Source organism: Cheilinus undulatus, linkage group 5, assembly GCF_018320785.1.
Source record: "Cheilinus undulatus linkage group 5, ASM1832078v1, whole genome shotgun sequence".
NCBI classification, from domain to species: Eukaryota; Metazoa; Chordata; class Actinopteri; order Labriformes; family Labridae; genus Cheilinus; species Cheilinus undulatus.
This window is the reverse complement of record NC_054869.1, coordinates 47,943,962-47,958,233: the sequence shown is the minus strand read 5'-3', so window position 1 is coordinate 47,958,233 and position 14,272 is coordinate 47,943,962. Positions and strand designations below refer to the sequence as shown.

The window sequence follows — 14,272 nt, the reverse complement described above, 5'->3', positions numbered from 1 at the left end:
CCGCAGAAGATGGATTCATTTGGTGGTTTTTGAGGACTTAGCCTGATAATTAACTTTTCAGCTGATATCCACTGATAATACAGGGTGACCTAAACCACACTGACAGGAATGGTGCCACTTTTGAACTGGATTAAACTACTGTATTACAGCTAGTAGACGTGCAGACTAAAGGAGCGACACAGCAGTACAGAAACTGCACTTTGTGGACTTTTTAGAAAGGTCTAACTTTTTTACACCTTTGGGAGATTTCAAAGACAGACTGCAGCTTGTAAAGCTGGCATCACAACACAGCAGAGATCTCCAGATGAGGGGCAAGAGGGTAGGATTTCTGCATAGAGAGAGTTTATCAAAATGCCAATTTTTTCTGCTGTTTACGACTATGCCAAGTCTTCAGAGTAATTGGAAGCACTCTTAGGCTATTTCTGAGTCCCTGAAGTAGTGGCACATCCATGCAGTAAGAAAGTTTACAAGCTCACATAGTAACTAACTGCACCAGGCACGGATTAAAAGCCTCCATCTAAAACCTGGACGAGCTGAGTCACACATCACTCATGTATGGTCCATGTCAACAGAGTGGTCCAGTTTGCTTCAATCCAGTTTGTCAAAGTAAACCCTGATCCTGCTTGTGTTTCCTGTCCAGCCTCGCTTGTTGTTACGGTATCTGCCTCTTTTTAGATATGTGGAACATTTGGTTCCTCAAGACCCTTGTCTCCCTTCACCTGGCAAAATGTGTAGTAGGAGGTTTGCAGGACTAGGTCACTTGATACTGATCGCCTCCATGCCAGGGGAATCTGTAATCTCTGTGAAAAATAAAAAAGGACAATGTGTCTTTTTTTCCTTTTTTCCCCCACAGATTCCTCTGGAGAACAAGTCTATCTTCTCCGGTTCGCTCTTTCAGTACCTTGAGGAAAACAAAAAATGGAGGAACCGCTTCCTCTTTGTTCCAGACTCCTACAACATCAACTACTATGACAACAAAGCTGTGAGTTTAAGACATACAGTAAAGTCTAATAAAATATTGGTTCGAGTCTTTGCCTAATGGATTAACTCTGACTCCTGTCTGAAACTTCAGTCCCATGACAGAAACCTCAATCCTAAAGGGACCATTAACTGTGCCGGATACAAAGTGCTAACATCCATGGATCAATACCTCGATCTGATCAGCAACAGCCTGCCAGGTAAGGAGGAGCAACAGGTGATAATTAAACTTAGCACAAAGGGTAAGGAAATGTGTGTTTGGTAGATTATTTCTTTTTTGTAACAATGCTTATTAGCAATAAATCTTATACTGTTGGAAAGTTTATTTATTTCCCTCTCAAATGGTGCTACATCTGTAAGGAGCATGCATTTGTGGGATGAGCAGCAGAGCAAAGTATGTGGGTTGCAAACAAAAAAAGCTAGTAATACACTTTATAGAATACAGTTTTTATTAAATAGTCCTCAATTCAGAACAAGAAGTTAGCCGATGGGGTGAATGACCTGAGCAGCGCATCTGGTCTCTACTCGGTTTGAAAATACTCAGTGGGCAACAGCATTGGGGTGGGGGGGGCTGATTTAACTCATGCAATCCACAAGAGCGCGGATCCACACATTGTGCCCCATCATGCCATCTTGTGCTGCATCCTGTTGCATTGGGTCCTGTTTTGCATTGCTCTGCATCGTGTTGCATTTTGCTACATTGTGCTGCATTGCTATGCATCACGCTGCATCGTGATGCATTATTTTGCATTTTGTTGCATTGTGCCACATTTTGCCCCGTTGTATTGCATCGTACGGAATTGTTCTGGATTGTACTGCATCATGTTGCGTTGTGCTAGTCATGCCGTACCGTGCTGAAATGCTATATCATGCCACACTGTGCATTATATAGAATATTTCTATTGTTCATGGTGCAAGTGCATGGTGATGTATTGGCTGTTTAGTTTTAAATTCTTTATGTTAGATGCGTCAGGGTTCCTTTTTAATTGTTCACATTTTAAATGGACTAATGTAAAGAGCGTCAGTGTCTGCAGGGCAGAGAGGCCCTCAGCTAAGCAGCTGCTCACGTAAATATCACATTTTTAATCCTTTAAACTTAAAAGCAGAGGTGATGTGTGTGAACCTGCCACAGTCTGCTGCCTGGTTAAAGCAGCTCCATGACCCTCTGTACATCATCTGTTCAAGCAGACATGCTGTGATTGTAAAAGTTTAATTGGCATTTCAATAAGACGAGTGCTCTTGAAAGCAGTGTCAAGTTTTGGAATGAATCTGACTCCATGCTTTACACAGCGTGACTGTTCAAGAACTCTGAGCATGCTAAAATAACTGTTTACCTTCAAAAGAATTGAAACAATTTACTGCACAGAAACTCAGCATCATAAACACCAAGGCTGAACTGGAATAGCTCCCTGTTGGAGTAAAAACGACCAACCAGGGTTAATGTTTGTTTATCCGGAAACACGGACGTGTCAGGATGTGACTAATCTAGGGAGGGGCAGATATCACAAAAATAACCAAATTAGGAAGTGAAAAAGCTCTATTTCTGCACGGTCAGCTGAATGTCATAAGTTTCACTTTTTCTGTAAATCAAAGGAATTTGGTTGCCAGCAGCGAAAGAGCAGAAGTCATGCTGTTTAAACAAACTGTGATAATGTGGGTGTAGCCTCTGTCACTTACTCTCTTTTATTTTAAAGCAGACCCTCACAAGTCTCCAGAAAACCTGGTGTCTCTTGTGAAATAGTGCCCTGTAAATGGACATTTTGAGTCCAGTCTTAACCCCATTTCAAGTGATTTTAATTTTTATTTATGTTGATCCCTAAAGAGTATTCATTGGTAAGGACTTTATAACTTGTTCAAATGCCTCAAAGCAACAACATGCATCATTCCCACCTTAAAACAATTGGAAAGAAGTCAGCCCAAAAGGACAGGAGCGTTCAAACAGGAAAATTACGTCTATACCTTTTCGATGGAACTTCTCAGTCAAAATGTTTCATTTCTTTTTATTTCATTTCATTTCATTTTATTTATTCATTCCAATACAGTGATTGAAAAGCGAACTTATACCTGCACCTTTCATAAACAAGTAACTGCTTACATCAGACGAATTGATGTTATAATAAACCAGTGTACATGAGTCCAATTAAAATAAACAAAACTGAAAAATCCATAAATAAAGCTATTCCATCACGACATGCTTTTTTATATAATTTCCATATTCTCTGCTTATACATCTTCTTAAACTGAAAAATGTTTTACAGCCCTTTTCTTCTACTGTCAGTGAATTCCACATTTTCACACCAACAACAGAAATACACATCTGTTTTGTATTAGTCCTCGACATTTGGTGTTTGAAATTAAATTTTCTTCTATGCTTGTCGTCCCATGAAACTAAAACAAATAATCTCTGCAGATTTGCAGGCAACAGTCCACTTCTTGCTCTGATCCTACCAGTCAAAACTAATAATGTCCCTAATTCAACCATCTCTTTAAACTTCAACAAACCTGACTTTACAGACAACTCATTTGTGTATTCCCTGAAATCAACATTGTACATTATTCTTATGGCTCTTTTCTGTAACAAAAACAATAGCTTTGTGCTGCTAATATAGGTGTTTTCCCCAAATTTCACTACAATAACTTAAATATGGCATAATTAGCGAACAATACAAAATCCTCATTGATTTATAATCTATTTTGCTTTTCTTAAAACAGAAATATTTTTTGACACCTTATTTAGAATATAAGCAATATGTGGTCTCCATGTTAAATTTTCATCCACTGTTGCACCCAAAAAATGAATTTCTGACACCTTTTTTAATCACAACTCAATTAATAGACAACAAGATGTTTTCATCCTTTTTTCTATTTGTGAACACCATAAACTTAGCTTTACTCCGATTTACTGACAATTTATTCATGTCAAACCATTTTTTGAGTTTAACCATCTCATTCTCTATAGCCATATTGCCTTTCATTTAACAAATCATGTTTCTCAATAAAAGAATCTAATTTTTGTACGAATAGTTTTTCAATTAACTTAGAAAACTGAAAAATGTATTTCCAAAGTAAATGTAGGTAAAATCAGGAAAGGCTAACAGATAAAAATATGTCTCTGAAAGGTATTAGAGAGCGATAACTGACTCCCCTGACCTGCAGGCAGGTCATACTTGCATCAGACTCCTCCATATGCTTATGTTCATGTTTTTCAGGTGTAAAAGCCAAGGTGGGAAGTTCACCTTTCCTTAAATGTCCAACCCACTTCCCTCTGATCCTGTGGCACCCGTACACCCGCCATTACTACTTCTGTGTGACGACGGAGAAAGAGCAGCAGAAGTGGCATGCCGTGCTGCAGGACTGCGTCCGACACAGCAACGATGGTGAGTTCTGCTCACCAGTAACATCTGGAAATGAAGATCTATGACCACTATTTAATTCTGAATGGAGAGTTTATGTCACAGTTTACATGTATGTGTTGAAAAAAGAGCCTCCATGATGCCCTGGGGAAGGTTTCTGGGATTAGTTTGGACTTAAGTGCTTTAATTCAGTCTGTGCCTGCAGTTTTAGCACTCCAACATCTCTGAGGAAGAGACTGAGTGTAAAGATCTGCTCTTCAAACATGCTGGGCAATGTGCTCTGTGTGCATTCCAGAGACAATTTGGGTTAAAAGGGGGGGCAGGAATTCTCTGATCCTGCTTCAGGGCCTTCGTTGTCTAGGACAATTAGTGATCGTCTGTAGTCTGTTTGGAGGTAGAAATGAAAGAAATCAGCTTTCTATACTCCATGGGAAGAATAAATGCTGCTAAATGTAGAAACTCCTTATACTGAAACCATTGCTGTCATTTTCGAGTCTCTTCTTGTCACAAGTTTCGCCCCAGGATCAAGTCATTGAACTGGATTTTTAATCTATTCCATCAAGTTCTTTGTCAAGGCTCGGCTCAGCCTTCCACAGAAGCCACAACAGGAAGACGTGGAATTTATTTTCACCTGAAAGGTTTGAATTGACCAAACATGTTAGAATTTAAAAGTTTGATTCAAAACAAGAGAAAATCTTAAGAACTCAACTGGAAGAAATCAGTTTGATTTGAGCTGGTGGGAGAACATTGTTTTTTCTAATCTATCTTCCATAACCAAGAAAGTATACTCATGATAGCATTTAGGGATTATATTGTGATCACAATCACAGTGTTTGCATGCAGCACTAAAAGAATGTTAAGGTCATCCTTAACCCTCAGTAATGTCTGCGGTTAAACTTCTGTTCCTGATGTTATTGATCAGACTGTGAATGAAAACACACCAAACGGAGCTGGCAGATTTTGTCATTGATAGTTTTGCCTTTGTCTTGATCTCTGACAGATGTTCTGCAGTTTTCAAACATCTGATGAGTTGGCACTCTGGCGTTAGTCTCATGTTTGGTGCTTAAGCAAGTGGCTACTGCTGTTTTACTCTTTTATCAAAAGGCTGTACACCGGTGACACCATGTAGAGTTGTCCCGATTCCGATACCAGTATTGGGAATACATCCGATACTGCTTAAAATGCAGGTATTGGTATCAGCAAGTAAACAAGTTTATGCACTGATCTGATATCGTTTGGTTTAACTTCATAATTTGCTTTGTTTCGCCATGCTACATGTGAGCACCATAAACAGCCCAAGTAATATGAGTTAGATGTTTTCAAAAATGGCCAGTTATTTGTTGGTAGTGGTATATACTAGGGGTGGGAATCACTAGTGGCCCCACGATACGATATTATCACGATACTTCAGTCACAATTCGCTATTATTGCAACTTTAAACATTTTGCAATACCATGAGTATTGTGATACTACGTACTGTGATATATTGCAATGTATACCACTTTTTCAACTGTTTAGCAGGTTTAGCATTAGTCTTCCCCTCATGTTTGTCGTATTTCTGGAGTGTTTTATTTTCATGTAGCACTTCTTGCAAACCTCATGTCACGTCCATCTCATTCATGCCCTGCTTGCATGCCTAATGTCCTTCCCCTGGCGCTACCATGTTTCTCACTAACTTTCTCCTGCTCTGAGACCGTCACCTTTGACAACCTCACTCAACAAACAGTTGATTTTATTTTTCCATTATCATAGAGTTCAGTTCATATTAGCAATTATTTTGAAAAAATTGATACTTTGTGGCTGATACGATATATCACCAGACAAAATATCACGATACTATGCTGTATCGATTTTTTCTTCCACCCCTAGTATTTACCATGTATCTCTGATTAGAATGTTAAAAACAGTTGAAACTGTTCTTATGTTGGTGGCCTCCCACATTTTTAAAGCAGAGATTTAGAAATCTAATGTCTGATGTGTTACCAGCTCAAGTCACTGTGAGTGTGAATCTGGCTCTGGTCTGAATGTAGAAATCAGAGTAAATACCTGATGATGTAATGCCATGACATATTTACCTGGTTGCCATGGCACTCAGCTCTGATATGCGTGGTGTAAGAGTGAAGAGGAAGCTGTCACGTCTGAATGAGGCTTTGTTCAAACTTCACCTGGGCTGTTTACTCTCACAGAGGCTTTATTAACAGACGGTTTACCCAGCAGACCTGCTCTCACATTCTCTCTCTCTCACACACATACACACACACACACACACACAGACGGTGTGTTATTGTCAGCTGGAAAGAACACAAAGGCATCTGTGACTGTGAGCAGTGTGTTAAAATATCAGTGCAGAGTGAAGATTAGCAGGTACAGCTTTGCAAACAGACAAAACCAGAAGAAATGATGCAGCCACACTCTGACAGCCTACTTCCTAAAATGTAAACTGTGAAACAGCTGTATGACACATGTGTGACATGTTAAGTGCAGCGTAGGATTGAGTTATTCTTTGTGGTATTACACCAACAAATATTAGGATGGATCAAAACTGCAAAACAAACTAAATCTCACTCATGTTTGAAGCTTACTCAATTTTATTTTAAACAAATTAAAGGTACATTACATAGAATAGTTGAAACAAAATGATGCTTGTTAAGGTGGTGCTGTTGGGATGGGGCCAATATGATAGACATGAAATGTTTATAATTGAAATGCAAACACTAGATGTTACAATAGTCAAGTCAGCAGTCTTCCCCATAATTGTGGTTGTGTGTACTGAACCAGAGTGAGAAGATGAAGAGTAAGGACACCTTTACAGGCACCTGTATTTTACCTAGTCTGATCTTCCTCTTAGAAAGAAAGGTAGTAAACAAACATGATTAGTCAAAGGTTTAGACATGATGTTAACACTGTTGGGAGCCAAAAGGCCATTTCTTATTCCTAAGCTGTAAAGGAGGAACAGTTCCCATCACTCAAAACTAGGCTGGATGAACATAAATAACACCATGCTTCTTTCTGGAGGCAGATCATGTCAGCTGTTTAAAGCCTGCCAGTGTCTGTTGCATCTACACAACTAGTCCAGTCTGAATGAGGACCGCCCAGTCCACCTCTGTATGCAGTCAGAGTAATCAGATATCAAACTCACATCCAAACAAAGCGCTAAGGATTACCACAAATACAGGATGGTTAAAACTGATATCAGTCCCTATTAAGGCGATCTTTAAATGGAGCGATAATGTTGCACAGCTTTTGCAGCGATTAACAACTGCTCTTCACGCCATGCAATATTCTGGCAAGGTAAGTTTATTCAGGTAGCAGATTTTAGCAGCAAGGTGACTAAACTGTTTCTGACAAGACTTTAAAACATCATGTGGAGAGAAAATAGGATATAATTGTTAAAACAGTCTATGAAAAGTGGATCAAAATAAAGATTAAAAACAAAGGAATAAGAAAGAGAACATATGGAGACATTCATCTATAATTACTGAATGACCTGAAGGTACTGAGTGTTTTACTATTTAGACTAACAACGGTACATTGTTTAGAGTACTGTGTGGTAAGGTCTGCTCTGTTGGAGTGTCTTCAAATTCCCTTAGCATGTCTAAGATTGTTCCTCAGTTTAAAGGTCTCTTTGGGTCCTGGTTTAAGGTCCCTTAAAAATAAAAAAAAATAGAATATTAACACCATGAAACATACATTGTGCGGCTCTTTTCCACCTCCAGTGTGAATGTGTGTCAGCAGAGCAGAGCGCTGATGTGAGGAACGTGAAAGAGGAAGCAGCAGTAATAGTGAACATGCCTGAGCCGTGACAGGGCCAGCTGCATGACGTATGTGAAGCTGAATGAACCAGTATGTTTTCAGAGAGTGGCACACAGAGCGGCTCACACGGACCTGCCTGCACTCTTTACAGTTCTGTTCAACACATGCGGCTGCAGAAATCTCACCTAAGGTCAAGCAGTCATTGTGCTGCACAGTTAGACCTCAGTCAGAGGAAAATGGCGCTGCAGGGTTGACTTCACCTGTGAGGGCCAGAAATGAGCCGAGGACTTACCTGGTCCAGTCTTGAGCAAACCATAATAGAGTAAACAATATTCTTGTGCTGCGCAGTTACTCTGATTAAAATCACAATTGATTTGTACAATGACATAACCACATAAAAGGCTCCTATTATTTTCTCTTTAAGTAGTTATTAGAAGGTTTACAAAAATTTCTGCACAAAGGCCTTTATGTTTACTGCAGTGCTACTATTGCAACATTGTAGTAGTACCTTCAATTTTCAGTAGGGGAAAAATATTGGAAAGTGTCAGGTTATTTGAAAGCATCTCTGTAAAAACTCTAGGTTTTGTATGTTTTATGCTACTTTATAGTTGTATATTTTGAGTTGAGAAACACACACTTTAAAACTATAACCAAGCAAGTAGACTCATAATACCATTTATGTTTGATATTGAAATTATAAGCACAATATTGTCCAGTATAATTGCAATTGCACCATGCTACCAAACTGTACAGTACTACTCAATGCGTCTGTCACATGCACAGTTTCTGCTAGACTTGGCCGTCTCCAGACATAATGACTTTTAGTCCTCAAGAATTTTGGAAGCGTTTACAACTACCGGATGTTTGTCTTAACACTGTTTTGCTGCATTTAACAGCAGCAAAATACATAATTCAGAAACCATGTGATACAGCTTAAAGTCTGCACTAAAACGTGAGCGGGAATTAGGGCTGTAGTCAACCAAAGAAAATCTTGGTTGACCAAAGTTACACCCACACACCTTCATTGGTCATGCAGGGAAAAAACATCAGCTTAATCCATAACAGGTTTCTCATTGCCCCCTCTGGTAGTCTGGAAAACCTAAAAAAAAAAACTCTTACCTTAAGTTGTCCAGTATCAGTCCTCATGATGATGTCGACTGTAACCTTCACTAAAGCTGTAAATCCAACTGTCATGGTTTATTAGGAGTAGTCCTGAAAAGACAAAAGCTCCACAATGGAGAGTTCGGTCCACTCCTCCTCTCCTCGATGGCTCTTCCTACATTGCTGCTGCTAATTAGCCAGGATGCCCCAAGCATGAACAACCAGCTTCAGTGAGGACTGATGGAGCCCTTGCTATCAGCCCCAAGCGGTCCATGCCGTTCAACATGACGTGGTTCTGTGTTTAATACACTTCAACTTTATCTAAGAATTGATCATATGTAGATTTACTCACTCATTGAAGTCCACTAAACCCCGCTCGGAGGAGGCCTTCTGTCACTTGGCTGCGGCATCGGTGTTTAGGCCTCTCAGCTGTCTACACTTCTTTTTGTTTCAGCTTCTCCCTCCATACTGCTGATGATATTTAACCAGGAAAACCTCACTAAAGTGTAGTTTTCAAGAGTGTCCTGGTAAAATTTTAGCACAGACAATTTAAGCACAGCTAGCACAGACAACGTTCCTAGTTCGAGCAGGCAGTGTCGCCAGTCCACACTCGACAAGATGACTGGGTTCAGAGCTAAAATGAGTAAGTCCACAACTGACAAATTAACAAACTCACTGGCAAAATGGATTGAAGTGGACTGTCGACCACTCTCGGTGGTAGAAGGGGCTAGAAGCGGTGCTACAGATAGCGTCGTCTGACCCAAATTATGAACTGCCATGCAGAAGGAAAATTAAACAATGCAATCATGATATTTCTTATTCATATTGCACTTTATGTTAACACTTGATGAAAATCAACACGATTTTGTTGTTTAAGCTCATTTATGTGTCTATTCATTGATTCAGTCATATACCACAATCCATTTCAATTGCTTCTTGTGTCAAATATTGATATGCGATTGAGATTAATTAATTACAAAGCCTCTAATTAATTAGATTAATTTTTTTAATCGAGTCCCACCACTATTTGAGTTTATTTAAAAGGATTCTTGCAACATATCTTCTATGTACTTATTCACTATTTACTTATCTGGTATTTTTCAGCCAAACATTTTGACTGTAAATATTTTTATCTGCCAGACATCTGCCAATGAAACCGGCCAAAGACCGGCTGATGCAGTTTAACAGAAACTCAGGTTATATGTGAGTTTACCTGGCACAGCCTCTGGACAGCTTTAACCCTGTTTTCTAGACCAAATTATTCACACTGTATTCTTTTCATACAAGGTGCTATCGATGATCCCTGTTCACCATTTTTTCCATCAGATTAAAGAGCATTGTGGCAGCAGGACAGTAGTCATTAAGAGCAACCACTGAGGATACAGGGGCTTTGTTAGAGCTTAGCTGGAGAGTTTGACCAGGATTGTGGGCTTGAACTGATAGAAAAATAAATATTTATGCAGCATTGTTCAGTTTGATAGTACAGTTCGGTATGGTAAACCCTTAAACAAGGTTATAATAGTTTTGGATTTTTCATTAGTTTTTATTTCTATTTTGTTTTCACTTTTTGTGTTCAATTTCAGTTTAGTTTTTATTAGTTTTGACTACTGGTTTGTTAGTTTAGCTTAGTTTTTATTTTGCAAAAATGCTTTGTTTTAGTTTAGTTTTTATTAGTTTTAGTGTTAGTTTTAGTTTTTTACAGATAGATGTCAGAGCTGAGTGAGCGTCATACATTCTTTAAAACATATTAAAACAGGCTACTCTTCACTTATCATTTTGTTTATTTAATGATGATGTTTGAATAAAACTCCAGACATAAAATTACCACTGTGTGAAGTCTTAACCAATCAGATCAGGCAATTTTACACTCACCAGACTTGGGTGTAGCTGCCAGGCAGTACAGGTATGTCAAAGACTAAAACTAAGGATAATTTGTCTCCATTTTTATTTTATTTTAGTTAGTTTTTAAAGCGCACTATACCATTTTAGTTCGTTTTTGTTTTGTTTTTTGGTGAAGCTTTGTTTTTATTTAGTTTCAGTTAACTAAAATTATTTTTGAATTTTAGTTTTAGTTATTTAGTTAGTTTTAGTTAACTATAACAACCTTGCCCCTAAATAGTTTAGACACCCATACCCTCACTTGGTGGGTGGACTGTAGAGGATACGATTTGACATCACAGGCAGCGTGAGTCTGTGCTGTTTCAGCCACTGCAGCAGAAAGTTCAAACTGGTGACAGAAATCATTAAAAGCTTATTTATAAAAGAACCAATTTTTCTCTTTGTTGAGACTGTAAACACTGTTGTTTGGTTAATGAGCCACTACACGTCTAAGTATAAGAAAACATGGGGAGCAAAGGGGAAAAAGGTGCCAAAAAAGTAGGATGGTACTGCTCAGTTATTTGGGACCCTTTCTAACTTTTGATAATTGAAATGCAATAATAATAATAATAATAATAATAGGCATTTATAGTATATTTCTAATGGAGAGGTAAAAGGTCAACATGGCTTTGGTGCAGTTAAACTTGGTTCACAACACAGCATGCAAAACATGAGCCTGAGTAAGTAATTTTTTTAATGTATGGTGCATTGACCTAGCCAATGCAAAGCAGATGGGTATGCCTGTTTCCTTGTTTTTCACTGGCGAATCCATCTTGCAAAGCTCCCATCTGAACTGTTTGGGCCCGGTTAGAAAGTGACAGGACCAATCAGCTACGAGGGGCAGCACTTTCAGGTGCAGCAGAGTTGTGATGTAAACAAGCAGCAGCAAGAGCTGGTGCAGTTATGGAGGAAGAGATTAGCATGGACGCTGCTAAAGCCCCAGTTTTATCAGAACTTAATGACATTTCTTCATTAAAAGAAGAACAAAGAACAGCAGTGAGTTGTTTTCTTTCCAAAAACGACAAAAGTCAAGTACTTACATGTCTATAGTCGCCATGTTTCGCGTTATTCCTCACTAGCTGCGCACGCGGAGCTCGATAGTTGCTACAGCACGTGTTTTGTTGCTCTGATTGGCCCGTAGAGATGTGATAGACAGAATGTTCATCCAATCACACTGAGTTTTTTTCAAATCCTCTGCCTTTTCTCAAACGTTTCCTATTGAAGCTTTCCCAGATGGATGTGTAAAACACATCCATCTGGCGTGTCAGGTTAGCATTGACCAGTTTGTGACATTTTCATTGATTCAGGGCTCCATGGACAGATGCACTCAGATCTGTGATGGAAGGATTGGTCTTTGACTCAGATCAGTTTATCTTTAGACCTCTTAGCTTTATTGCAATTTAAGACGTTTTCTTTTCAAGATTCTTCAGAATCGGTGTTTGATTTGAGTCTTGTTTTCAGCGTGCTTGCCACAGATGACTGCAGGATTTCTTGAAGAGAAGGTTAATTGTGGTGAGCTTTATTGAATAACCCACTGAAATGGAAGTCTTGAAAGAAGTCTTGGGGTGAATCCAAGACGTATGAGGGATTTCTAATGAAGTTATTCAGCAGGAGAAACTGTCAGTGTTTTTATGTTAGAAAAAGAGCATGGAAATCCTAATTTTGGGGTCTGTTTGAAATCCTCTCATACCATCAGAGGCAGTCAAAATAATGACCCCCACTTCCTGTCTCTGGTCCCGTTGATGCCCAACCCCCTCGCTCACAGACACTTCCTGTCTTTGTGAGCACAGGTCTTTCTCACACTCCATCCGAACATTATTTCAGAGATTTCTTTATCACACAGCTCGGCGTGAACAGGCCGCTCTGGATAAAAACAGACTTTTATTTTCTTTGGAGGCCTGGCGAGCAGAGGAATTTAGAGAAGTTCCTTTTTTTAGAAATCCTCTCTTTCCCACACTCCTTCTGACTCCTGTGATGCAATGATGAAAAAGTAAAAGCAACAAACCCCAATAGATTCCTTCATTAAAGCTGTTATTATTTAAGTTATTAGTGAGATTAAAGCTTTGTGTTTATATGTAGGTACATTTAAATACAACAAACTTATATTTTAATAATCTGCTTAGCTGTAGGTTTTACCTGTTGGACTGAAAGAGGATGGCAGTCTTGAGTCAAGACATGGTAAAAAAAACAACAATCAGTTGTTATCAGTTCAAAATGTCCCCTCTGTTCAATAAGAAGTCCCTTCATTTTAGTCACTATATTAAGTAAGAAGGTTTATTGTGTTTGAAGTGATTTAATAAGCTGTGAAATAATATTTCACAGTTCTTTTACTCTCTATCTGTTTTACATAGAAGGACAGACTGCTGCTGATATGGTTGGCTCTTTATATCACACAGGAGTGTGTTTTTGCATTTTTGTTTAGATGAATATATTTTTGAGCATATATGAACAGCTTTTTTGAACAGAGGAGGAAGACTTAACTATGTTTGTGGACTAGGTCTAACTCTCTTTCTGTGTTTCCAGGATTGTCAGAGGAGAATAAAGTCCAAACACCCGCCTTCACAGACGCAGTACGACTCTACCGCCAGGCTAAAGGGAACTATGGCACCTGGGAGATGATGTGTGGTGCTCCATCACAGGTAAGCATAGCCCCCTTCTTTAATCAGGGCATTATGTTGAGTTTTTAAAGGATGCATTGTTCTTTTTACATCTTTTGGAAGGAACTCACCTTAATCTACAGTACAGGATTTTCTTCCACATTGTCCCCTTCAATAAAACTGAACTCAAGTTTGAAATGAAAAAAGTTTTTAGGGTCAAATTCCATCAAAGTGTTCTAGAGATACAGCACACAAATGTTGAAACCTTCTTGAACGTTGTGGACAACTTGAGCAAGAGCAGAGGGAAAGTTGCGTGTAGTTGGACATAATGCGCAGAGGGCATAGAATGAAACTGAACACAGAATGGATTCTTGTACACAACCCTTAGACCGACACTGAAGAATTTCTCATTTTCTGCCTCTGCTCCTGTCTTTTCCTCACATCTCTCTTTCAATTCCTCGCTGGGTAGAGCTAAGAAGTGAGGAAACAACGCAGGGAAGGATACCAAATTGTTAAGAGAGAAGAACCCCCTGACTCTGCTGCACAGAGCTCACTTCTGTGGTGTCTGATGATGATTTCAGACAGACTTAATTCCACGTTTGTCAAGGAAAC

The 14,272-nt window shown here is 39.0% G+C and overlaps 1 protein-coding gene across 2 annotated transcripts in view; it reads left to right on the top strand.

The window, feature by feature from the left end:
- niban2b (niban apoptosis regulator 2b) overlaps positions 1 to 14,272 on the top strand; it is a 61,474-nt gene that overhangs the window by 29,002 nt on the left and 18,200 nt on the right. For both annotated transcript variants that reach the window (XM_041788540.1, XM_041788539.1), the window contains exons 3-6: positions 854 to 982; positions 1,073 to 1,178; positions 4,188 to 4,355; positions 13,587 to 13,702. In XM_041788540.1, coding sequence (XP_041644474.1) covers positions 854 to 982; positions 1,073 to 1,178; positions 4,188 to 4,355; positions 13,587 to 13,702 — 519 coding nt within the window. The remainder of the gene's footprint in view (positions 1 to 853; positions 983 to 1,072; positions 1,179 to 4,187; positions 4,356 to 13,586; positions 13,703 to 14,272) is intronic.